The sequence below is a fragment of the Lipotes vexillifer genome, unplaced genomic scaffold, assembly GCF_000442215.2.
Source record: "Lipotes vexillifer unplaced genomic scaffold, Lipotes_vexillifer_v1.1 scaffold213, whole genome shotgun sequence".
Taxonomy (NCBI): Eukaryota; Metazoa; Chordata; class Mammalia; order Artiodactyla; family Lipotidae; genus Lipotes; species Lipotes vexillifer.
Genome location: NW_006780610.1, coordinates 5,679,903 through 5,699,433, shown reverse-complemented (window position 1 = coordinate 5,699,433; position 19,531 = coordinate 5,679,903). Strand labels below are relative to the sequence as shown.

General features: G+C 38.7%; 1 protein-coding gene across 2 annotated transcripts in view; it reads right to left on the bottom strand.

The window, feature by feature from the left end:
* Positions 1-19,531, bottom strand: part of PSMB2 (proteasome 20S subunit beta 2) — a 37,489-nt gene that overhangs the window by 11,427 nt on the left and 6,531 nt on the right. For both annotated transcript variants that reach the window (XM_007453837.1, XM_007453836.1), the window contains exon 3: positions 18,340-18,410. In XM_007453837.1, the coding sequence (XP_007453899.1) occupies positions 18,340-18,410 (71 nt within the window). The remainder of the gene's footprint in view (positions 1-18,339; positions 18,411-19,531) is intronic.

Below are 19,531 nucleotides of genomic sequence, written 5' to 3'. Positions count from 1 at the left end.
GCTGGAGAGTGTGTGAAGAAAAGGGAACCCTCCTACACTGTTGGTGGGAATGTAAATTGGTGCAGTTATGGAGAACAGTATGGAGGTTCCTTAAAAAACTAAAAATAGAGTTGCCATATGATCCAGCAATCCCACTCTTGGGCATATATTCAAAGAAAACTCTAACTTGAAAAGATACATGCACCCCAATGTTCACAGCAGGACTATTTACAATAGCCAAGATATGGAAGCAACCTAAATGTCTATCAACAGATGAATGGATAAAGAAGATGTGGTGTGTGTGTGTGTGTGTATACACACACACACACACACAAATTATTAATCAGTCATAAAAAAGAATGAAATAATACCATCTGCAGAGACCCAGAGATTATCACACTAAGTGAAGTCAGACAGAAAAAGACAAATATCATATGCTATCACATATATATGGAATCTAAAAAAAATGATACTAATGAACTTATTTACAAAACAGAAACAGACTCAGACATAGAGAACAAGCTTACGGTTACCATGAGGGAAGGGGAGCATATATTTGGAACTTGGGATTAATAGATACAGACATATAAGGATCTACTGTACAGCACAGGAAACTACATTCAGTATTTTTTAATAACCTATAATGGAAAAGAATCTGAAAAAGAATATATATATATATATATATATATATATATGAATCACTTTGCTGTACACCTGAAACATTATAAATCAACTATATGTCAATAATTTTTTTTTAATTTTTAAAGGAAAATAAATAAAATTTTAAAGGAAAATAAATAAACACCTCATATACATCTTCCTAAAGGGATATGGTGGGAATTTTATAAAAAGTGCCCAGCACACTGCCTGACACATGGTAGAAATGTGTGACAGTTTCCTCCTCTCTCCTTCCTGGACTCTTGGAAGGAGACCTAAGGTGAAGGTATTCATTGTCACAAACATTCATAAGCACTGACACTTCGAGCATATCTACTTCACAGTACACCCACCCTAACCTATCGTGAAATTGACACAGGCACAGGGACATTTTCCTGGAAGCCTGAAAAAAAAAAAACAACAAATCCTACATCCAGATTTGGAGAGCAAATTCCCACTTATTAAGTACCTTCATACTATTTCCACCCTTACAGATATGTCCATCCTGAGTGCTAAGCCTCACTTTCTAGCTACTTTTTCATCAGTTCCCTTCTTTCCCATGATCAGTACAACATGAGAATTTGCCAGTTAACCTGAAGGAATGCGAACACTAATCAATCATGATAACATTGCCAGGAATCCTGTATCTTTTACGAAGTAATCCTTATCCTGTGCGTGATATAATGTCTTTGGTTGTCTCCACTATTCTAATTATTTAGATAGTAAGTCTAAGTAATAAAGCAAAGTTATGAGGTCCCCAAGGGGAGGAACAGTATCTATACATAACTCTGAACTAACCTAAACATCCGAGTGACCAATAAATGAATTTAAACATTTAGCTGAGACACTCTCTGTCCAATGGCCATGAGGATCACCATCAATGGTTTGCAGTACAAATGCCAATGTTCTTAGTTTTAAAGTTGTATCTAACTGACACACAAAGAAAAAAATTTAAATGAACCATCCTGGGAACTCAAAATGAACTTTAGTTTCTAAAATAAAATACCACCAAAATTTTGCCTCTTTTTACAAGTAGAGAAAGAAGAAAAGAAAAAAACCTAGATAAATTGGTATCTCTTCCTCCCTTAAAAAAATACATGAGGTAAGCTTATTTTTAAAGTCAAGAGCTTTAAGTCATTTTGAGATTTCCTCATCTATACAACAGGGATAATAAGAGTATCCATCATTACGGGGTTATGGCAAGGTTTAAATAAATAAATGTAAACTGCTCAATGAAATGCCTGTTACATAGTAATAACACCATCATCACCACCACCACCACCACCACATCATTTTTTACGACCTGACAGCATTATTAACAGATCTGATTAGATAATAATAAGATCAAGAAGATGTACCAGGGAATTCCAGTGGTTAGGACTCCAAGCTTTCACTGTCAAGGGACTGGGTTCGGGTTCAATCCCCGGTCGGGGAACTAAGATCCCACAAGCCGCAATGCGAGGCTCAAAAAAAAAGAAGAAGGAGATGTGCTAACTACCAGAGAGTGCCAATAAATTATCCACCTTTTTTTGGTTGCTAAAAGGAATACAATTTAAGCCAGGGGAATTAGCCAATAAGCACATCTCTTATGCCCCTCTCCCTGGGATTGAAATGGACTCCCTAAGTACCTCTGAGCCCTGCAGAACTGAGTTCAGTTTCACTTTGTACATCTGAGCTCAGTTTCCTTGTACATTTGGGAGTGGGGGGTGTACATGGCACACCATGCAAACTTTCCTTCAGTTTGATGGAGCATTTCCTTCCCCCTAACTCTTGTGCATACAACTCTATGTATATTCCCTCTCTCATGAAAAAGAAACACTGTAGTGATTAAGAAGAGTGTGAAATTCCATAAATTTTACAGCTCAAGAGAACAGTTGTGATAAATACACTGAAAGAACAAAATCAGTGAAGAGAGTCTGGGCGGTGACAAGCAGCGGTGTGACATCTGGCGGAAGCCAAAGTCACAGCAAGGGGGAGAGAGGTGGGCGTGGGGAAGCATCCTGCCGAGCGTGGACACAGAAAAGGAGAGGAATTAACTGTCTTCCTTTGGAGCCAGGCCAGCCTTTGCCACCTCTAATTGAACAGGACGACGTCGCTATGAGTCAGGTGTCTCAGAGAACGATGCAGTTTCTTTTGCAATGTGCTGCACACCTTGGAACATTAAGCGTATGAAGCATAATCCCATTCCTTGTGGGTCGGGAATTTGGTAGGAGAGGCAGAACCAATGGGACAAAGGATTTAGCTAACGATGACAGTGTTTCAATAAACAGACTTCTAAACAGAGACTGGGCTTTGAAGGAAACAGTGCCTGTTATTTCATTTAGTCCAGCCGATTGCCAAAGCTGCCTGAAATTCCATCTTTGGCACCGAGAATATTTCACAAAAATGCAGTTTACAGAGTTAGAAGGGATCTAAGAGCTCATCTAGTTTATCCAATGTCCCTCTCACAAATGTGGGGACTCAGGTTCAAAGAGGGGACAGTGACTTACCCTAAACCACAGGGCTAATTAGAGTCAGGACCAGAATTCAGGCTTTCTGATCCCAAGACTTGTGTGCTTTTCTAGGAAACGATGCTGCCTCCACAAAATGGAAATTAGTGTGAAAATATGATTCAATATGTAAATGTCAGTTTCACACTCAAATAGTTCAGAATGTACTATTCTGCATACCAGCATCTATTGTCCTCTATTTCATGTATTACATCTTATATGACCAATAATATTTTAAGTTTTAAAAGGGCAGGTTTAACGTCAGACCATTATGACTCCTCTAAAGGGTGTACAACTATGCAAGATATGTAGTAGGTACTAAATAAATAGAAATAGATGCCAACACCTTAACTGCTTTGCCAATGCCCAGTTTTTTAACTTTGTTAATAAATAAAATGGATCCACTGTTATTTTCTTACACTGGTGCTCTGAACTCTGAATCAGGAGCTTGTTTCCAATAACCAACAGAATTTATTAGCTATCTCCTTTGGCTGGGTTTGGTGGTATAACTTTAAAATTTCAATGTCAATTTTGCCATTTTAATTAAAGAAAGACTTTGTACCTATACTGGAATTTCAACGTTCACTATTTAACACTTTTTAAAAATCTAAAAGATTTCAGCAGCTTCCAACTGTCCTTGTGACCAAGTACTTTTCCCAGCTCTAAGAGATTATGGTTCTATGGATGGGGATAGGGCTGGGCCGGGGAAGAACTACTTATCCCTAATGCCTAAGCAATACAGAATCATTTGCACCTTGATTTTAATCCTCTCTGACAGAGTCCTTTTTAAGGAAACCCATCAATCTCTTTTTCTAATAACAGTGGTGACTATGCCTTAAGCAAAAACATAGACTTTACAAAAGGCCTCAACCAAATCCTGCAAGAGTTCTCTGAGACTGCACAGGATAATTATGAAATGAGTGAATGCCCCAACCAATTTCACTTTTGCATGTGGAATGTGAATACATTATAAATTCAATAAATGTTATTGAGCATTTACTATGTGAGAAGCATTGTGCCAGGTGATAAAGATGGAAACCTGGATCTGGAAGGAGCTGAGAAGGTAGACTGGAGGAAACAGCACATGTGAAGGTAAAGAAACATGGAGGAACATGGAATATTTGGGTATTGGTGAATATGGGACATGTATACTTAGTGAATTAGGTGATTTCAGTAGGAAGCAGAGAGGAAGTGGGATAACGATATTGAAACGATACTGTCACTGGCTTCCTAGACTAAAGAACATGAACTTCAGGGGAGTTCCCTGCTGGCCTAGTGATTAGGATTCTGGGCTTTCACTACTGTGGCCCAGGTCCAATCCCTGGTTGGGGAACTGAGATCCTGCAAGCCATGCGGCTCAGCCAAAAAAAAAAAAAAAAAAAAAAGAATATGAACACCAGTATGTAAACCATGGAGAAACCAGTGAAAAGTGCTCCCATTCCTATGACAATACAAGCCTTTTTCATGTGTTAGAAAATTGCAGAAGCAGTAGGGATGGAGGGGGAGATATGGAATATAAGATATATCAATATTTAGAAAGTAGAATAGATAGGAGTTAATGAATAGTAGAACAGAAGATGAGGGGAAAAGAGGAGTTAAGAGAATGCTCAATAAAGAGAAAGGTGGAGGAGCAATGTAAAAAACTCAACTGAGAGCGAAAGAGGCTTGAGCTGTTCAGAAGTGGCTGGAAAGAAGAAATAATGTATAGCTGAAACCATGAGACTGAATGAAGAGTCAGCCAGTTGGTAGGTTTTATTTATACAAACACACATTCCTAAGTTCACGTGTGGAAGACAATAAAGGAAACAATTACAACAGGACACTATGGCAGAGGTATTCATAGGTTGCCATGAGAGCACAAAGAAGCCCTCATGAGTGATGAACATATGTGGAGAAATACAGAGTTTCCCTGGAAAATGATAAATTGAGTTTTAACCAGCAATTAAGAGTTAGCCTTTTGGGCTTCCCTGGTGGTGCAGTGGTTGAGAGTCCGCCTGCTGATGCAGGGGACGCGGGTTTGTGCCCTGGTCCGGGAAGATCCCACATGCCGCGGAGTGGCTGGGCCCGTGAGCCATGGCCACTGAGCCTGTGCGTCCGGAGCCTGTGCTCCGCAACAGGAGAGGCCACAACAGTGAGAGGCCCGCGTACCGCAAAAAAAAAAAAAAAAGAGTTAGCCTTTGGAGACATGGAAGTACATTCAGGGGAGAATGACCAGCAAAGTGCTGGAGTAGGCAAAGGCAGAGATACAAGAGAGAACACACAGCAGGTTAGGGGAAGTACAAGTAATTCAGTATGAAACAGAGAATGCCAGTGAGAAAGGGGTGACAGGTAGGTCTGGAGGCAAAGCAGAGGAATAAGTGAAAGAAGAGAGATGAAGCAGAGAGGCTAATTTTGAAGACTGTGTACAACTAAGTTGAAGAGAGCAGTTCTGGGAGTTGAGAAAAAACTGGCCTATTGCTCCTTCATGATCACAAGCTGGGACCAGTCCTGTTACCTACTGTTACCACTCAGAGGAAAAAAAGGAGGTACAATGTTGGAAGTTGAAAATAGTTTCCTCTTAATCTTGTGATGGAAAAAATAGTATGAGTTTAAACTGATCAGAAGCAGAATACTAGACTGAGCTTCACCACAGAGAAGTTAAATTAAACTGACTTTCCTCGTTCTTTCCTGCTTCAGATACACTCATCTTCTGTTGCACTAAAACACAAACCAGCCCATGTTTATAAATTCTCACACTAAATTAAAAAATAAGGAAGCAAGTGTGCCTCAAATGAAGCAAACCTTTTATTTCCAGAAGCCCAAGACAAAATAAAAGAAACTTACTCTGAAAATGAGAGACTGTCTAACCAAGGTTTCCCATTTCTTTTGTCTGCCTTAGTTCATTCTCTGAAAGTGTATTTGGCATACTCGTTTGATGCTGGCAGATGCAAAAGCATAATATAAAAATTGTCTTCATTCTCCTTTAACAATGATTAGCTCATGTTCAAATATTTTTGCTTAACACACTGGCAAAAATTCTTATAATGGATGATTTCTTGAACTTAAGCTCAGGAACATCACTGCATTTACAACCAACATTTTATTTTATTTTCATTTTTGGCCGCCCCGCGCAGTTCCCTGACCAGGGACTGAACCTGTGCCCCTGGCAGTGATAGCACAGAGTCCTAACCACTGGACCGCCAGGGAATTCCCACAACCAACATTTTAAACTTTAAAAGCAAAACACCTTTTAAATTATTATTTGAAAAACGTATGTTTTTAAAATGCCGTTAAGTCAAAAGTTAGGCATGTGTTTTTGTGAAAAAAAATAATAAAGGCTCAAGGTCAAAAGTGGCTTTATCACTTTACAGTTGTGCTACAAAAAAGACAGTCCACTTGGCCTTGAAGTCTCAAGTGCCCCATCTGAACGTGGAGGACAGTACTGCTTGCCTGATAGCTGTGAGGAATGAAAAGTACTCATCTGTGTTAAAGTTCCTAGAAGAAGGCCTAGGAAGTAGTAGGTGCCCAATAAATGTCAAATGAATCTGAATTTTAGAAGCAAAAAATTAAACATTGTGTATATCTCAATTTTTAGCAAAATTATACTTTAAAGTTACCCCACAATAATTATGAAATTCCTGTAAATTTTACTTTCTAAAACCATCACTAACCCCAAGTTTGAATGGTTCTTCTATGAAAGTTGTAATCTTCTTGTAATTAGAAGTTTAGAAATTTAATGAGTTGAAATGCAACAAGGCACAGATGCCTTATTATACCAACTAGTTAACACAGTATTTGTTTTCTACATTAACTTTACTTGCTAATCAAAAATACTGCTTTCTCCCAAACATCAAAATAAAATTGCTGATTGTGCAATGGTAAAACCAACAATACAATGATCACAACAAGACCACCTGAATTTTTTTTCATGAGCTGGCAGTGTCCAGGGAAAATATAAGATTCCATATACCTTTAAGTCAGTTCTCAAAAAATTCAAGTGCAGAAGCCATGCTCTGTACACCCCAAGGCATATGTATATCAAGTTGTACATGCTAAGCATGCCCATGAGTATCTTTGTTTTGGGGGTTTTTTGGGGGTTTTTTTGCGGGGGGGAGTTTGGCTATGCCACTCGGCTTACGGGATCTCAGTTCCCCAGCCAGGGACTGAACCTGGGCCACAGCAGTGAAAGCCCAGAATCCTAACCACTAGGCCACCAGGGAACTCACACCCATGAATATCTTTGCATGTTGAACATCGGAGCTGATTCATCTCCCTGAGTTAAGAAGTAAGTCTGCTGTTAAAGACTATTTAGGACTATATATAATTGTATATGCTTTCAGATGTCCATAGCAACTAGGAAATCCTGGGGAGAAGACTATTTAGAAGCCCTTCTAGGGACTTCCCTGGTGGTCCAGTGGTTAGGACTCTGTGCTCCCAATGCAGGGGGCACAGGTTCAATCCCCGGTCGGGGAACTAAGATCCCGCGTGCCGCACAGTGCAGCCTAAAAAAAAAAAGCCCTTCTATTAGAACACAGTGCTCCCCATTAGCAGCCTAGGTCCAACACAAGTTACTCCTACCTCTTCAATGGACATGAAAGCTCCACATTGGTCTCCCTGCTTTCTTCTACTTTCCCTAAATGCTCTACCAAAGAGTAGCCAATGATCTAACCAAATCTCATCTGATCATGTTAACCCCCTCTTAGCCAACAAGCTTCCAGAGAGGCCCATTGCTTTTAGCACAACGCTTTTTCATCAAAGTCCTCGTAACATGGACTACCTCTCTAGTTTCAATCTCTTACCATTCCCCTAAAACCCTGAGCCATATTTAACAATCTACTTTAGATTATGGATTTTGTATATGTAAGTGGTTACAGTAAAAACTATATAAGGATATTTATTTCTATTTGTTTTCCCATCAGTAGAGCCCTACTTTGTATTCTGTACTCCATTAGTTAAAACAGATAAAAAATTAGGAATAGGAGGTTCAGAGAACTATTTGTGCCTGCCCCAAACATCATTAGAAAATCACTGTGCCTAACCTAACCTGCTCTCTCACACTCCTTCAGGTCTGCAGTTCCAGTTTTCCTTTCTGTTTCATCTTTGCTTTAATGACAGCTGGTCCTTCAAAGCTCAAGTTAGGCTCTATTCGCAGAGCAACTACCTGTAAGGCTACTGCAGTACTTGTCACTCTGCAGTACAGTTGACTATTTACTTTTCTATTGCCCCATCTGAAGGCACACACTGAGCTTTGCACCTCTGTTTCCTCAGCCCCAAGGTCAATGCAGGCTGTAGATTTGTTGAATGGATGGCTATCAGCACCTATGGAACTTCTCAGCTGTACAAAACTGTACAAATTAGGAGGCATCAGAAAGGGAAATGTTGAATTCTGGCAGGGCATTTCAGTTTATAAAGATTCAGAGATTATTTCCTCTCCCTTCCCTTTTTCTTTCCAATCTAGTTCATGCTATCTGCTCTACTGTCTACACTCAAAAGTAATGGTAAATCTGAACTTTTTTTCATTTTTAGCCCTTAAAAAATGTGTCACGCTTTCCTACCCCTTTATTCTTCCGTTTTATTCTCTTATTAAACTTTTTTGGTGGAACAACACACATAAAAGTACATAAAATATACATGTACAGCTTAATGAATAAAGTAAACATACATATAACTACAACCAAGGTCAAGAAACAGAACAGTCAACTATTTCTCCCTCCAAAGGCTTTCCATTCCCCTTCATTTTAGATAACTGTGGGAGAGAATAAAGAAAACCTCACAGTTTTTTGGATCAGCCCTTGAATTCATATCTCTGCATGATCCTGGGCTATGGCAGGTAAAGAGAAGCACTAAGATGCCAGGGTACATGTGTATTTCTATCTGTGAGTATGTGTGAGGGCATGCTCCCACAGGCCAAGGCACTGGTTTAAAGCAATCTTGAAAGGTAGGGTAAATCTATATTTCTAATGGTAAACACTGTGCTTAGTAAAACAGTACTCTGCTGCTTAAAGCTTAAACCAAACCTTAACAGGAAACCACATAATTTTCACGACACAAGTTTCAAAACAACACAAATTTAAGACCAATTACCTATATTTGCTTCATCCCCATTGTGGATAGGAAAGATGCTTTAAGTGAAAAGTTGGCATTATGGGGTCACACAATCCCAGCCACCCAATAGGCTCATTCCATTCAACCAGAAGAGGGGTTCTCTATGCTCACAGCAGGCGTACAACAGGGTAGCACATATATGCTCTCTGAGTGAGAAAGCAACACCTTCTCACATACAACCCCCTGGAGAGAGATGGGGAAGGGGAGGGGGGAGGGCTTTACATCTGCAAACTCCTAACTCTATCAGCACTAGGACTGGGAAAAACAGCACATATTTTAAAAAAAGAAAAAAGGTTTCCTGATAAAGCCAGTAACTTTTAAAGAAGGATGTTCTTAAGCCATTTTTTTTAGGAGACTAGTAATGACTCAACATCCAAGTCTTTGTCTCCTTAATGGACTGAGTCAAGCCCTAATGACTGTATAAGCAAACTGCTTAAAAGGGCAGCTGTCAGAATTCTTACTCTTCTTGGCAGAAAAACACTATAAGCACAAAGTGTTGTCATACTAATTAAGGCATCTCAACTTCAAGGCACATCTGTCCCTGGGCCTTTGGATAATCAAAATGACCACTAAAAATAGAACAGTGGTATCTCCAATGGGGCAGATATGAGCCACTCCCAATCCTAAGAGATTCCAGTGAGATGTGACCTGGGATGCACATGTCTTACAATACCATTGAATGTCCATCTATATGTAGCCATATGTTTTAAGTTTTTACTTTATGTTCTATTAAGGTTAGTAGACAAAAGTAATTAACAGACATTTAACTCTTGGGCCATAGGGAAAATCCAGCTAGCTGACTAGCTAAGTGAGGTCTGGCAGGGAAGAAAACTGCTCTCCAGGTCTAAAGAAAACACTGCTTGCATTGAAACTCCCTGAGTTTCATGATGAACATCTTGGTATTTTTTTTCAATTTCCTCATCACCAAAAGTAAGCCAGCTCTGTCTGTCAAGATGCCCAGGCTGCATGGCAGCAGTGTCAAAGGCTGCCATTTGCTTCAAGGCACTGCCATATGCAGGAGCACAACATTTTGTCTCTGGAAAATAAACACATCTGCCTTTGCCAGTGTCCTCCCACTGTGCCACCCATCTGGAGCAGGTGAGCTGGAAGGCAAGCCTGGGCATGGGTGAGACAGGGGTGAGCAGGGGAGATGAGGCCTCAAGGGAGATGGCACATGGAGGAAGAAGGCAGTGCTGTGTCATGTCACATCCTGCTAACCACGTTTGCCAAAAAGCTTGTGAAATTACCCTTGTTAGTGATATTTAATCACATGTAACAAATGGTTGGTTGTTTTTAGGGGACAAGACCTGAAAAGTCAAGGTTCCACCTGGGCCATCTGTTCACAAGGTCACATGACCTCACTGATACCAATAAACAGATGGTATCTTTGTGCCAGCCACCAAAGGCACGAGGACAATATTGTCCTTTGAATACAAGGCTCAAAGCAACAGGATTCTTCTAGGACAGGACCACACAATACCTGCCTACTATTAACCAGACCAAACACACTCAAATTCAGGCCCGAGTGCTCAGACGAGTCACGTCTGGAAATGACTGATACCTGAAATTCTTTCCTTTATATTCTTTCCCTTTCACTGAAAAAAATAAATTCAAGTCAGGTTATGGTCCTGATATCAGATCTTTTTTTTTTTAAACTGAAGTATAGTTTTGATTTACAAGATTGTATTCATTTCAGGTATACAGCAAAGTGATTCAGCTATATATATATTTTTTCAGATTGTTTTCCATCATAGGTTATTACAAGATCTTGAATATAGTTCCCTGTGTTATACAGTAAATCCTTGTTCCTTACCTGTTCTATGTAGAGTAGTTTATGTCTGTTAACCCCATACTTCGAACTAATTTAACCCCCACTCGTCCCCTTCTCCTTTGGTAACCATAGTTTGTTTTCTAAGTCTGTGAGTCTGTTTCTACTTCGTATATAGGTTCATTTGTATTATTTTTTTAGATTCCACATATAAGTGATATTGTAAAATATTTGTCTTTCTCCACCTGACTTACTTCACTTAATATGATATTCTCTAGGTCCATCGTTGTTGCTGTGAATGGCATTATTTCATTGTTTTTTTTATGGTTGAATAATATTCCACTGTGTGTACATACCACATCTTCTTAAACCAACTGTCTGTTGATGGGCACTTGGGCTGTTTCCATGTTTTGGCTGTTGTAAATAGTGCTGCTATGAACATTGGGGTACATGTATCTTTTTGAATTAGAGGTTTTGTCTTTTCTGGAAATATGCCCAGGAGTGGGATTGCTGGATCATATGGCAACTCTATTTTTAATTTTTTAAGGAACCTCCATAGTGTTTTCCATAGTGTCTGCACCAATTTACATTCCCATCAACAGTGTACAAGGGTTCCCTTTCCTCCACACACTCTCCAGCATTTATTATTTGTAGACTTTCTGATGATAGCCATTCTGACTGGTGTGAGGTGATACCTCATTATAGTTTTGATTTGCATTTCTCTAATAATTAACAATGTTGAGGGCTTCCCTGGTGGCACAGTGGTTGAGAATCTGCCTGCCAATGCAGGGGACACAGGTTCTAGCCCCGGTCTGGGAAGATCCCACATGCCGTGGAGCAAGTAAGCCCGTGCACCACAACTACTGAGCCTGTGCTCTAGAGGCTGCGAGCCACAACTACTGAGACCGTGTGCTGCAACTACTGAAGCACGCGTGCCCAGAGCCTGTGCTCCACAACAAGAAAGGCCACCACAATGAGAAGCCCATGCACCACAACCAAGAGTAGCCCCCACTCGCCTCAATTAGAGAAGCCCGTCCGCAGCAACAAAGACCCAACACAGCCAAAATTAAATAAATACAATAAATAAATTTATAACAAACAAACAAAAAAACAATGTTGAGCATCTTTTCATGTGCCTGTTGGTCATCTGTATATCTTCTCTGGAGAAATGTCTATTTAAGTCTTCTGCCCACTTTTTAATTGGGTTGTTTGTTTTTGTGATATTGAGTTTTATGAGATGTTAGTATATTTTGGCTATTAACCCCTTGTCAGTAGCATCATTTGTAAATATTTTCTCCCATTCCGTACTTTGTCTTTTTGTTTTGTTGAGGGTTTCCTTCACTGTGCAAAAGCTTTTAAGTTTGATTAGGTCCCATTTCTTTATTTTTGCTTTTATATCTTTTGCCTTGGAAGACTGACCTAAGAAAATATTGCCACAATTTATGTCCAAGAATGTTTTGCTTATGTTCTCTTATAGGAGTTTTATGGTGGCATGTCCTGTATTTAGGTCTTTAAACCATTTTGAGTTTATTTTTGTATGTGGTGAGAGGGAGTATTCTAATTTCACTGATGTACATGTAACTGTCCAGCTTTCCCAATACCACTTGCTAAAGATTGTCTTTTCTCCATTGTATATTCTTGCCTCCTTTGTCATTGATTAACTGACCATAGGTATGTGGGTTTATTTCTGGCTCTCTATTCTGTTCCATTGATCTTTATGTCTGCTTTTGTGCCAATACCACGTTGTTTTGATTACTGTAGCTTTGTAGTATTTGACATCAGATCTTTAAATCATGCTATTTGGGAGCTGGAAGAAACCATAAAAATTACCCATATGCTTTTTCTCCCAAGATTTTTCATCTAGCTCATGGGAGAGCTAGTGCTATACCTCCTGCAGCAGGGATCTTTCAATTATACTAGTTTTCAAACTTCAGTAGGAAAGGGACAGAGAAGTCACTTTTTCAAATAAAATCTTACATGGAATTCCTATATATAAAATAGATAAAAGTTGGGAATTCTCTGGTGGTCCAGTGGTTAGGACTCGGTGTTTTCACTGCCAGAGCCCGGGTTCAATACATGGCCAGGGAACTAAGATCCCACAAGTCATGCGGCACGGCCAAACAAAAAAAAAACAAAGCAAAAAAATTAAAAAAGATAAAAGTTGAGCTGATCTACATGAAGCAGAGCTCAAGTTTCATTACACTGGTCTTCCTTGGTGAGTTTCCTGAGGCAGCTTCATGTAATAAAGTTTGAAAACCACCATACCAGGCTGGATGATATGTTTCCAACATTATTTCTATTGTTTGCTTGCTAAGCATTTACAGGTATAGCTCCATAAGAAGATAAATTACCAAAGGCTCATCAAGCACTTCAGAAAAGGTTCTCTGAAAACACTTTGGCCAGTGAATAGCAGTAGTAAAGCCCTGAAGATTACACACCATGGAGGCCAGCATTCTACTCTAAGTCTTGTCACAAACTCTGCGTTCCCCAAGGATATCAAATCCAGCTGGTTCATCTCTCAGTTCCCACATATGTAAAATGGAGATCTCCATGGATAATAACAGATAATTTTAGGGCATTCATATGGACTACACCAAATGTGCCACATAATTCACTTCAAGCAAGAAATAGCTCCATAATTCATCACTCTCCCTTCTGTAGTCCATTAATCAAATCATAAGAAGTTAAACAAGCATCATGCAAACCATGCCTGTAAGTCATTACAAATTTTTCAAAATAATCCTGTTAAAAATCTAGCAGTCCCTTAATGATGGAGTCATTTATTAAATACTTATTATTTTTCAGGGAATTACCATTCACTCATTCAAAATATATTTTATTAAATTTATTAAACCAATGGCATATATAATTTGCCAAAACTGATCACTCCTTCCTTCTTAACAGATGAACAAAGTGAGGCTCAGGAAACATAAGTAACTTATTCAAGATTACACAAGCTAGTATATACCAGAGAAGAGATCAGAACTTTGGTATATCTGACTCCAAAATCCATGCTCAAAGAAGCCTCATAAGCATTTAAGATTGGGGGAAAGGGCTTCCCTGGTGGCGTAGTGGTTGACAGTCCACCTGCCGATGCAGGGGACACACGTTCGTGCCCCGTTCTGGGAAGATCCCACATGCCGCGGAGCGGCTAGGCCCGTGAGCCATGGCCGCTGAGCCTGTGCATCCGGAGCCTGTGCTCCGCAACGGGAGAGGCCACAACAGTGAGAGGCCCACATACCGCAAAAAAAAAAAAAAGATTGGGGAAAAGAAAATATTTGAGATTGGGGAGTTAAACCTATAGCAAAAGCCTAATAAGCCCTTTCTCTGCTCGCTGGGGTCTAACCAGGAGCAGACCAACTTAATTGTACACATGCGTCTAAATAAAAACTAAAACGAAGGCTCTTGATTTTTTCCTCCAATCTGTGTGTCTTTCATCTTCTCCTGCTGATTTCATATCTTTAATTCTTACATGAAGAAGTAACACCTATTCATTAAGAATACTCTAATAAAATTCCCTTCCAGTGTATAAATGCACAATAACATTTTCAATGGTATATGTGGACCTAACTGGATGACATTTATTCAGCAAACATTTATTGAACACCTACCATGGGCACATATTTATACCTTAACTATATAATCCTATGTGGGAATCTTGACTTTTTAGTAGAACTGAACATTTCATGCCTCCCCAAATAAACAAGCACACTTGTACATTAGTCCAGTAACTAATAATGGAGATAGTATGAAAGAGTATGGTATTTGAAGTTAAGAGTCTTACTTCAGCCTTTTATAGGCAATATATGTGCCTCTGGTATACTTGGACACATAAGAGAAATATTCCTCTTGTATACTTGGACACATAAGAGAAATATTTAACCCTTCTATTAACCAGTCTTAGCATCCCTGTAAGCAAAATGGGACTAACTCATCTTATGGTATCATAAGAAGCATTAAATAAGGTCCCATATATGGTTCTCTAGGATAGTACTGTCCAAAACTTTCTATGATGATGAAAATGCTCTATATCTGTTATGTCCAATATGGTAGCCATTAGCCACATGTGGCTATTGAGCACTTGAAATGTGGCTAATGTGACTGAGGAACCAAAGTTTTTTAAAGAAACAAAAATTTATTTCTCTCTCAAAGTCCAAGAGACTCTCACCTAGGAGCTAAATTTTAAATTAAATTGAAATAAAATTTTTTATTAAAACATGGTTGATTTACAATATTATATTAGTTTCAGGTATCTAACACAGGGATTCAATATTTTTATACATTATACTCCATTTAAAGTTATTACAAAATAATGGCTATATTTCCCTGTGCTGTACAATATATCCTTGTTGCTCATTTATTTTATACATAGTAGTCTGTATCTCTTAATCCCATACTTCTATCTTGCCTTTCCTCTCTTCCCTCTCCCCACTGGTAAGCACTAGTTTGTTCTCTGTATCTGTGAATCTGTTTCTGTTTTGTTATATATATTTGTTTGTTTTATTTTTTAGATTCCACATATAAATGATAAGAGTAATTGTCTTTCTCTGACTTATTTCACTAAGCTTAGTACCCTCTAGGTCCATCCACATTGCTGCAAATGGCAGAATTTCATTCTTTTTTATGGCTGAGTAATATTCCATTATGTGTATATGTATATATATATACCATATCTTTTTTATCCATTCATCTACTGATAATTTTAATTATTTTAAATTTAATTAGCCACATATGACTAGTGGTCACACGCTCCGTTTACTGGACTGCGTCAATCTAGAAAAAAGCCTAGAACATAATAGATGGTCAATGTTGGTTTATTTCTATTTTCCTTATCAATATCAGTATCCCACTCTTCACCAGCAAATCAGTTCAACTAAAATAGCACAACAATCTCCGACAGGGAAATAACTTATAGCTATTAAATTGTTTCTTCAACCAAACAGTAAGAGCGGCATAAAAACAAAAGTGAATTTATTAATTATGTCTATGTGCCATACACTGTGCTAACAACTATGCATGATTACCTCATTTAATCTTTATAATAACTCTATGAAGTAGGTGCCATTATTTTATAAGTAGGGAAATTAAGCTTAGAATTCGTCCAAAGACACATAGCTAGCAAGTCAGTGGGCAAAGATTTAAACCCAGGCAGTATAATTCCAGACACTGTGTTTAACCAACAAGCTAAACCACCTACATCTTAAAGAACCAATTTACATAAAATTGGCAAACAGCACAGTACACAGCAAACTGGAAATCAAACAATTTGAGCTACAGACACAAAGTTACACATGCTAACTGGCTGACTCAAAGTAAGTCTCATGTGCCAACTGGTGTGACTATATAAATGTACCAAATCTAGTGACTTCTTAGTTATTAGGAAGACTGAAAAACTACCATCACCTCTCTCCCCATAATAAAATGACTGAAATATGAATTAGTATTTTAGAACTAACAATCTATTTTGACTGGAGGGTGGGGGAGCAGGGATTGGACCTAGAAGCACAAGGCAGAGGTAATCAATATTTACAAGAGCCCCATGTCACTGTCTACAAGGGATATTTATTTGTTAAGACATCAAACATTTCTGCTAGGAGATTAACCAGATTCATTACATTTGCATAAAGCACATTGCCACTCTTATCTCAATTCTAAAAGAAGCTTAACTCATTTATGTCTGTAGCATTTAAGACAAGTGTTTATTGTGCCCAAAGCTGGAATTCTTATTCCAATTCTGCCTGATAAGTCAGAGGAATATTTTACACAGCAAGCCACAGCACACTCTTACTGAATACCACAGGAACTTCCAAGTGGCAGGAAAGGTCATATGTGATTCATTTTCCTCTCTGGTGGAGAAATGAACAAAAAAGCCCACTAACCTTTCACCCAGATCAAAACAATGCATGTAAATTTGTCTCCTCTCCCCTACCCATCATGTTTCTAGCTTCTCTTCAAACTTCATAATCCTTCTATTGCACAAACCCCTTGGTCAAAGACAGCAAAAAGAGATCCTATTTATTGAAGATAACTAATGAGAACCTACTGTATAGTTCAGGGAACTTGACTCAATGCTCTGTGGTGACCTAAATGGGAAGGAAATCCAAAAAAGAGAGGATATATGTATATATATAGCTGATTCACTTTGCTGTACAGTAGAAACTACAACAACACTGTAAAGCAACTATACTCCAATAAAAATTAACTAAAAAAAATTCTATTTATTGAGTTCTCAATTCAGCATTATTAGGCCCTAAAAAATAAACTGCTTTAAAGATCTGTAAAAAAATAACTAAAATAAACCAAAAGCCTGTACTTGTTTTGATTTCTGTCATAACTCAGCTTAAGCAAGTCCAGATGGAAAAAAAAAAAAAACAAACCCTATGTTCTAGAAACATTACTGAAAAACCAAGGAGCTGTCAAGGCAGAACAGGCAAGTAATTATGGCACCATTAGTGTAGCTTTTGCCTGACCTGCTGTGTGACCTGGAGCTAATCCCTTTGCCACTTTATGCTTTTCATTCCATATCACTGATAGAGAATTAACTGCTATATATCTCAGCGGACTAGTGAGTAGATTAAATTATTAAGCAAAATGCTTTGGGCAAAAGTCATATGAATGTTAAATATTATGATTTACAAGCATTCATTTTCCTAGCACTCCTGCGGGGTTAGGAAGTTATCTCGATTTCATAGATGAGTAAACAGGCACAGGGGGTAAGGTCACACACTCCGTTTACAAAGTCCCTGTGGGAAGGGAATAATACACACCTTTAGCAATCATATGAACATTCTTAGCACATTCTATACAATCTTTAATACAGTCAAGCCTTTTTTTCCCCTTTCTTTCTTTCTTTTTTCATTCGATCCTTAACTTAATGTTGCATCTTTTAACATGCTGTCAATGGAACAGTGACAGCTCTAAGGTAACAACAAGGCCAGAATAAGTGAGAAAGAATAATTCTGTGTGCATAGGCAAGAAGAGTCACTGAAAGACACAGTTAATCTCAAAATGAAATTTGCATTATTATTTTTAAGGTTTTATCTCTACTACCGAGTAATTCAACCATGGGAAATAAGAAACATGGTTTGCTATGAAAACACTGAAAAAAAATTAAAAGGCCATCACAGGGCCTTCCTCTTGGTGTACCCCATCCAAATTCTCTGCAATGTATATTCACCCTCTGGGCTTTAATTAGCAACTATGCAGAAAGAAAAAACAAATCCAACAAGACTGAAAAATAACAAGTAGCAATGGTAAGGGCTCAGGAAGGCCAAATAGAGCAAAAATATTACTCGTGTGTAACAGGAACAGAAAAGAAGCACAGATTTCTCTGCTCCTAAGGCTGCTTGCTATATTGCTTACCCGACTCCGAAGATAGTCAGCCAGGTTTCGGCGAGTGAAATTAGCTGCTGCTGTGGGAGACAATTCATAACCTGGTATGAAAGACAAATAATCATATTTAAAGTGAAGCAGAAGGAATATCAGTACCCAAATCCTTCCACTACTCCTGTTCTTACAGCCTACCACCCTCTGGACATTCACAGTATACACCGAATAAAGAGTACAATCATACTTCTTGTCGATGGTTGTGAAATAGCTTGTTAGTACTGGCAGTAATTACTGTTCATAAAACAGAACCAAGGTAACTATTTTACAGTGAGATCAAATTCATAGCCTTGCTCAAGCTCTTCCTTCATCAACAGACTGTGGTTTCCTCTGTAGAAGGAAAGAGGTACAAATACACAGGTGTTGGAAAAAAAGAGGTCTTGAGATGACAATTTTTAAAATTTATATAAAAAGGGATATCGGGAAAAGAGAGGCTGGAAATTAGGATAGCCTCAGAGACAGCCTTTTCTTTAAAAAAAAAAAGACATTTTATTAAGTGTAATATTTTCAAAAGTACAAGCCACAGGGAAAAAATGTTTCTATCACTATCTACAATATTTTTAAAATAGAGGATCTCGGGCTTCCCTGGTGGCGCAGTGGTTGAGGGTCCACCTGCCGATGCAGGGGACACGGGTTCGTGCCCCGGTCAGGGAGTGGCTAGGCCCGTGAGCCATGGCCACTGAGCCTGCGCGTCCGGAGCCTGTGCTCCGCAACGGGAGAGGCCACAACAGTGAGAGGTCTGCGTACCGCAAAAAAAAATAGAGGATCTCCAGCATAAAACCTCTAAATAAAGTTGTAATGCCAGCAAAAGTACAGCCCAGAGCAATGGCATCAGGTGTGCATTAACAATGCACTCACTTTGGGAATTAATACCCCAGTAAAATGGGGCTGGTGCCAAAAGACACAAGAATGACCCACAGTTCAGTAGACCCACACAGAATATGCCAGTTTGGAAAGACAGCATGTGGTTATTTCCTACAAGATTCCAAACACCAGTGTCACAGCAGGTAAGATGTAGTTTAAAATTCTAACAAATATTTATACAACAGCTATTATGTTTCAGGGTCTATGCTAGGTGCTTTCACATACATTACTGAATTTCATCCTTATAAAAAGTCTACTAGTACATGTTAAACTATGATGGAAGCAATTCTGAATAAGCAGGAAT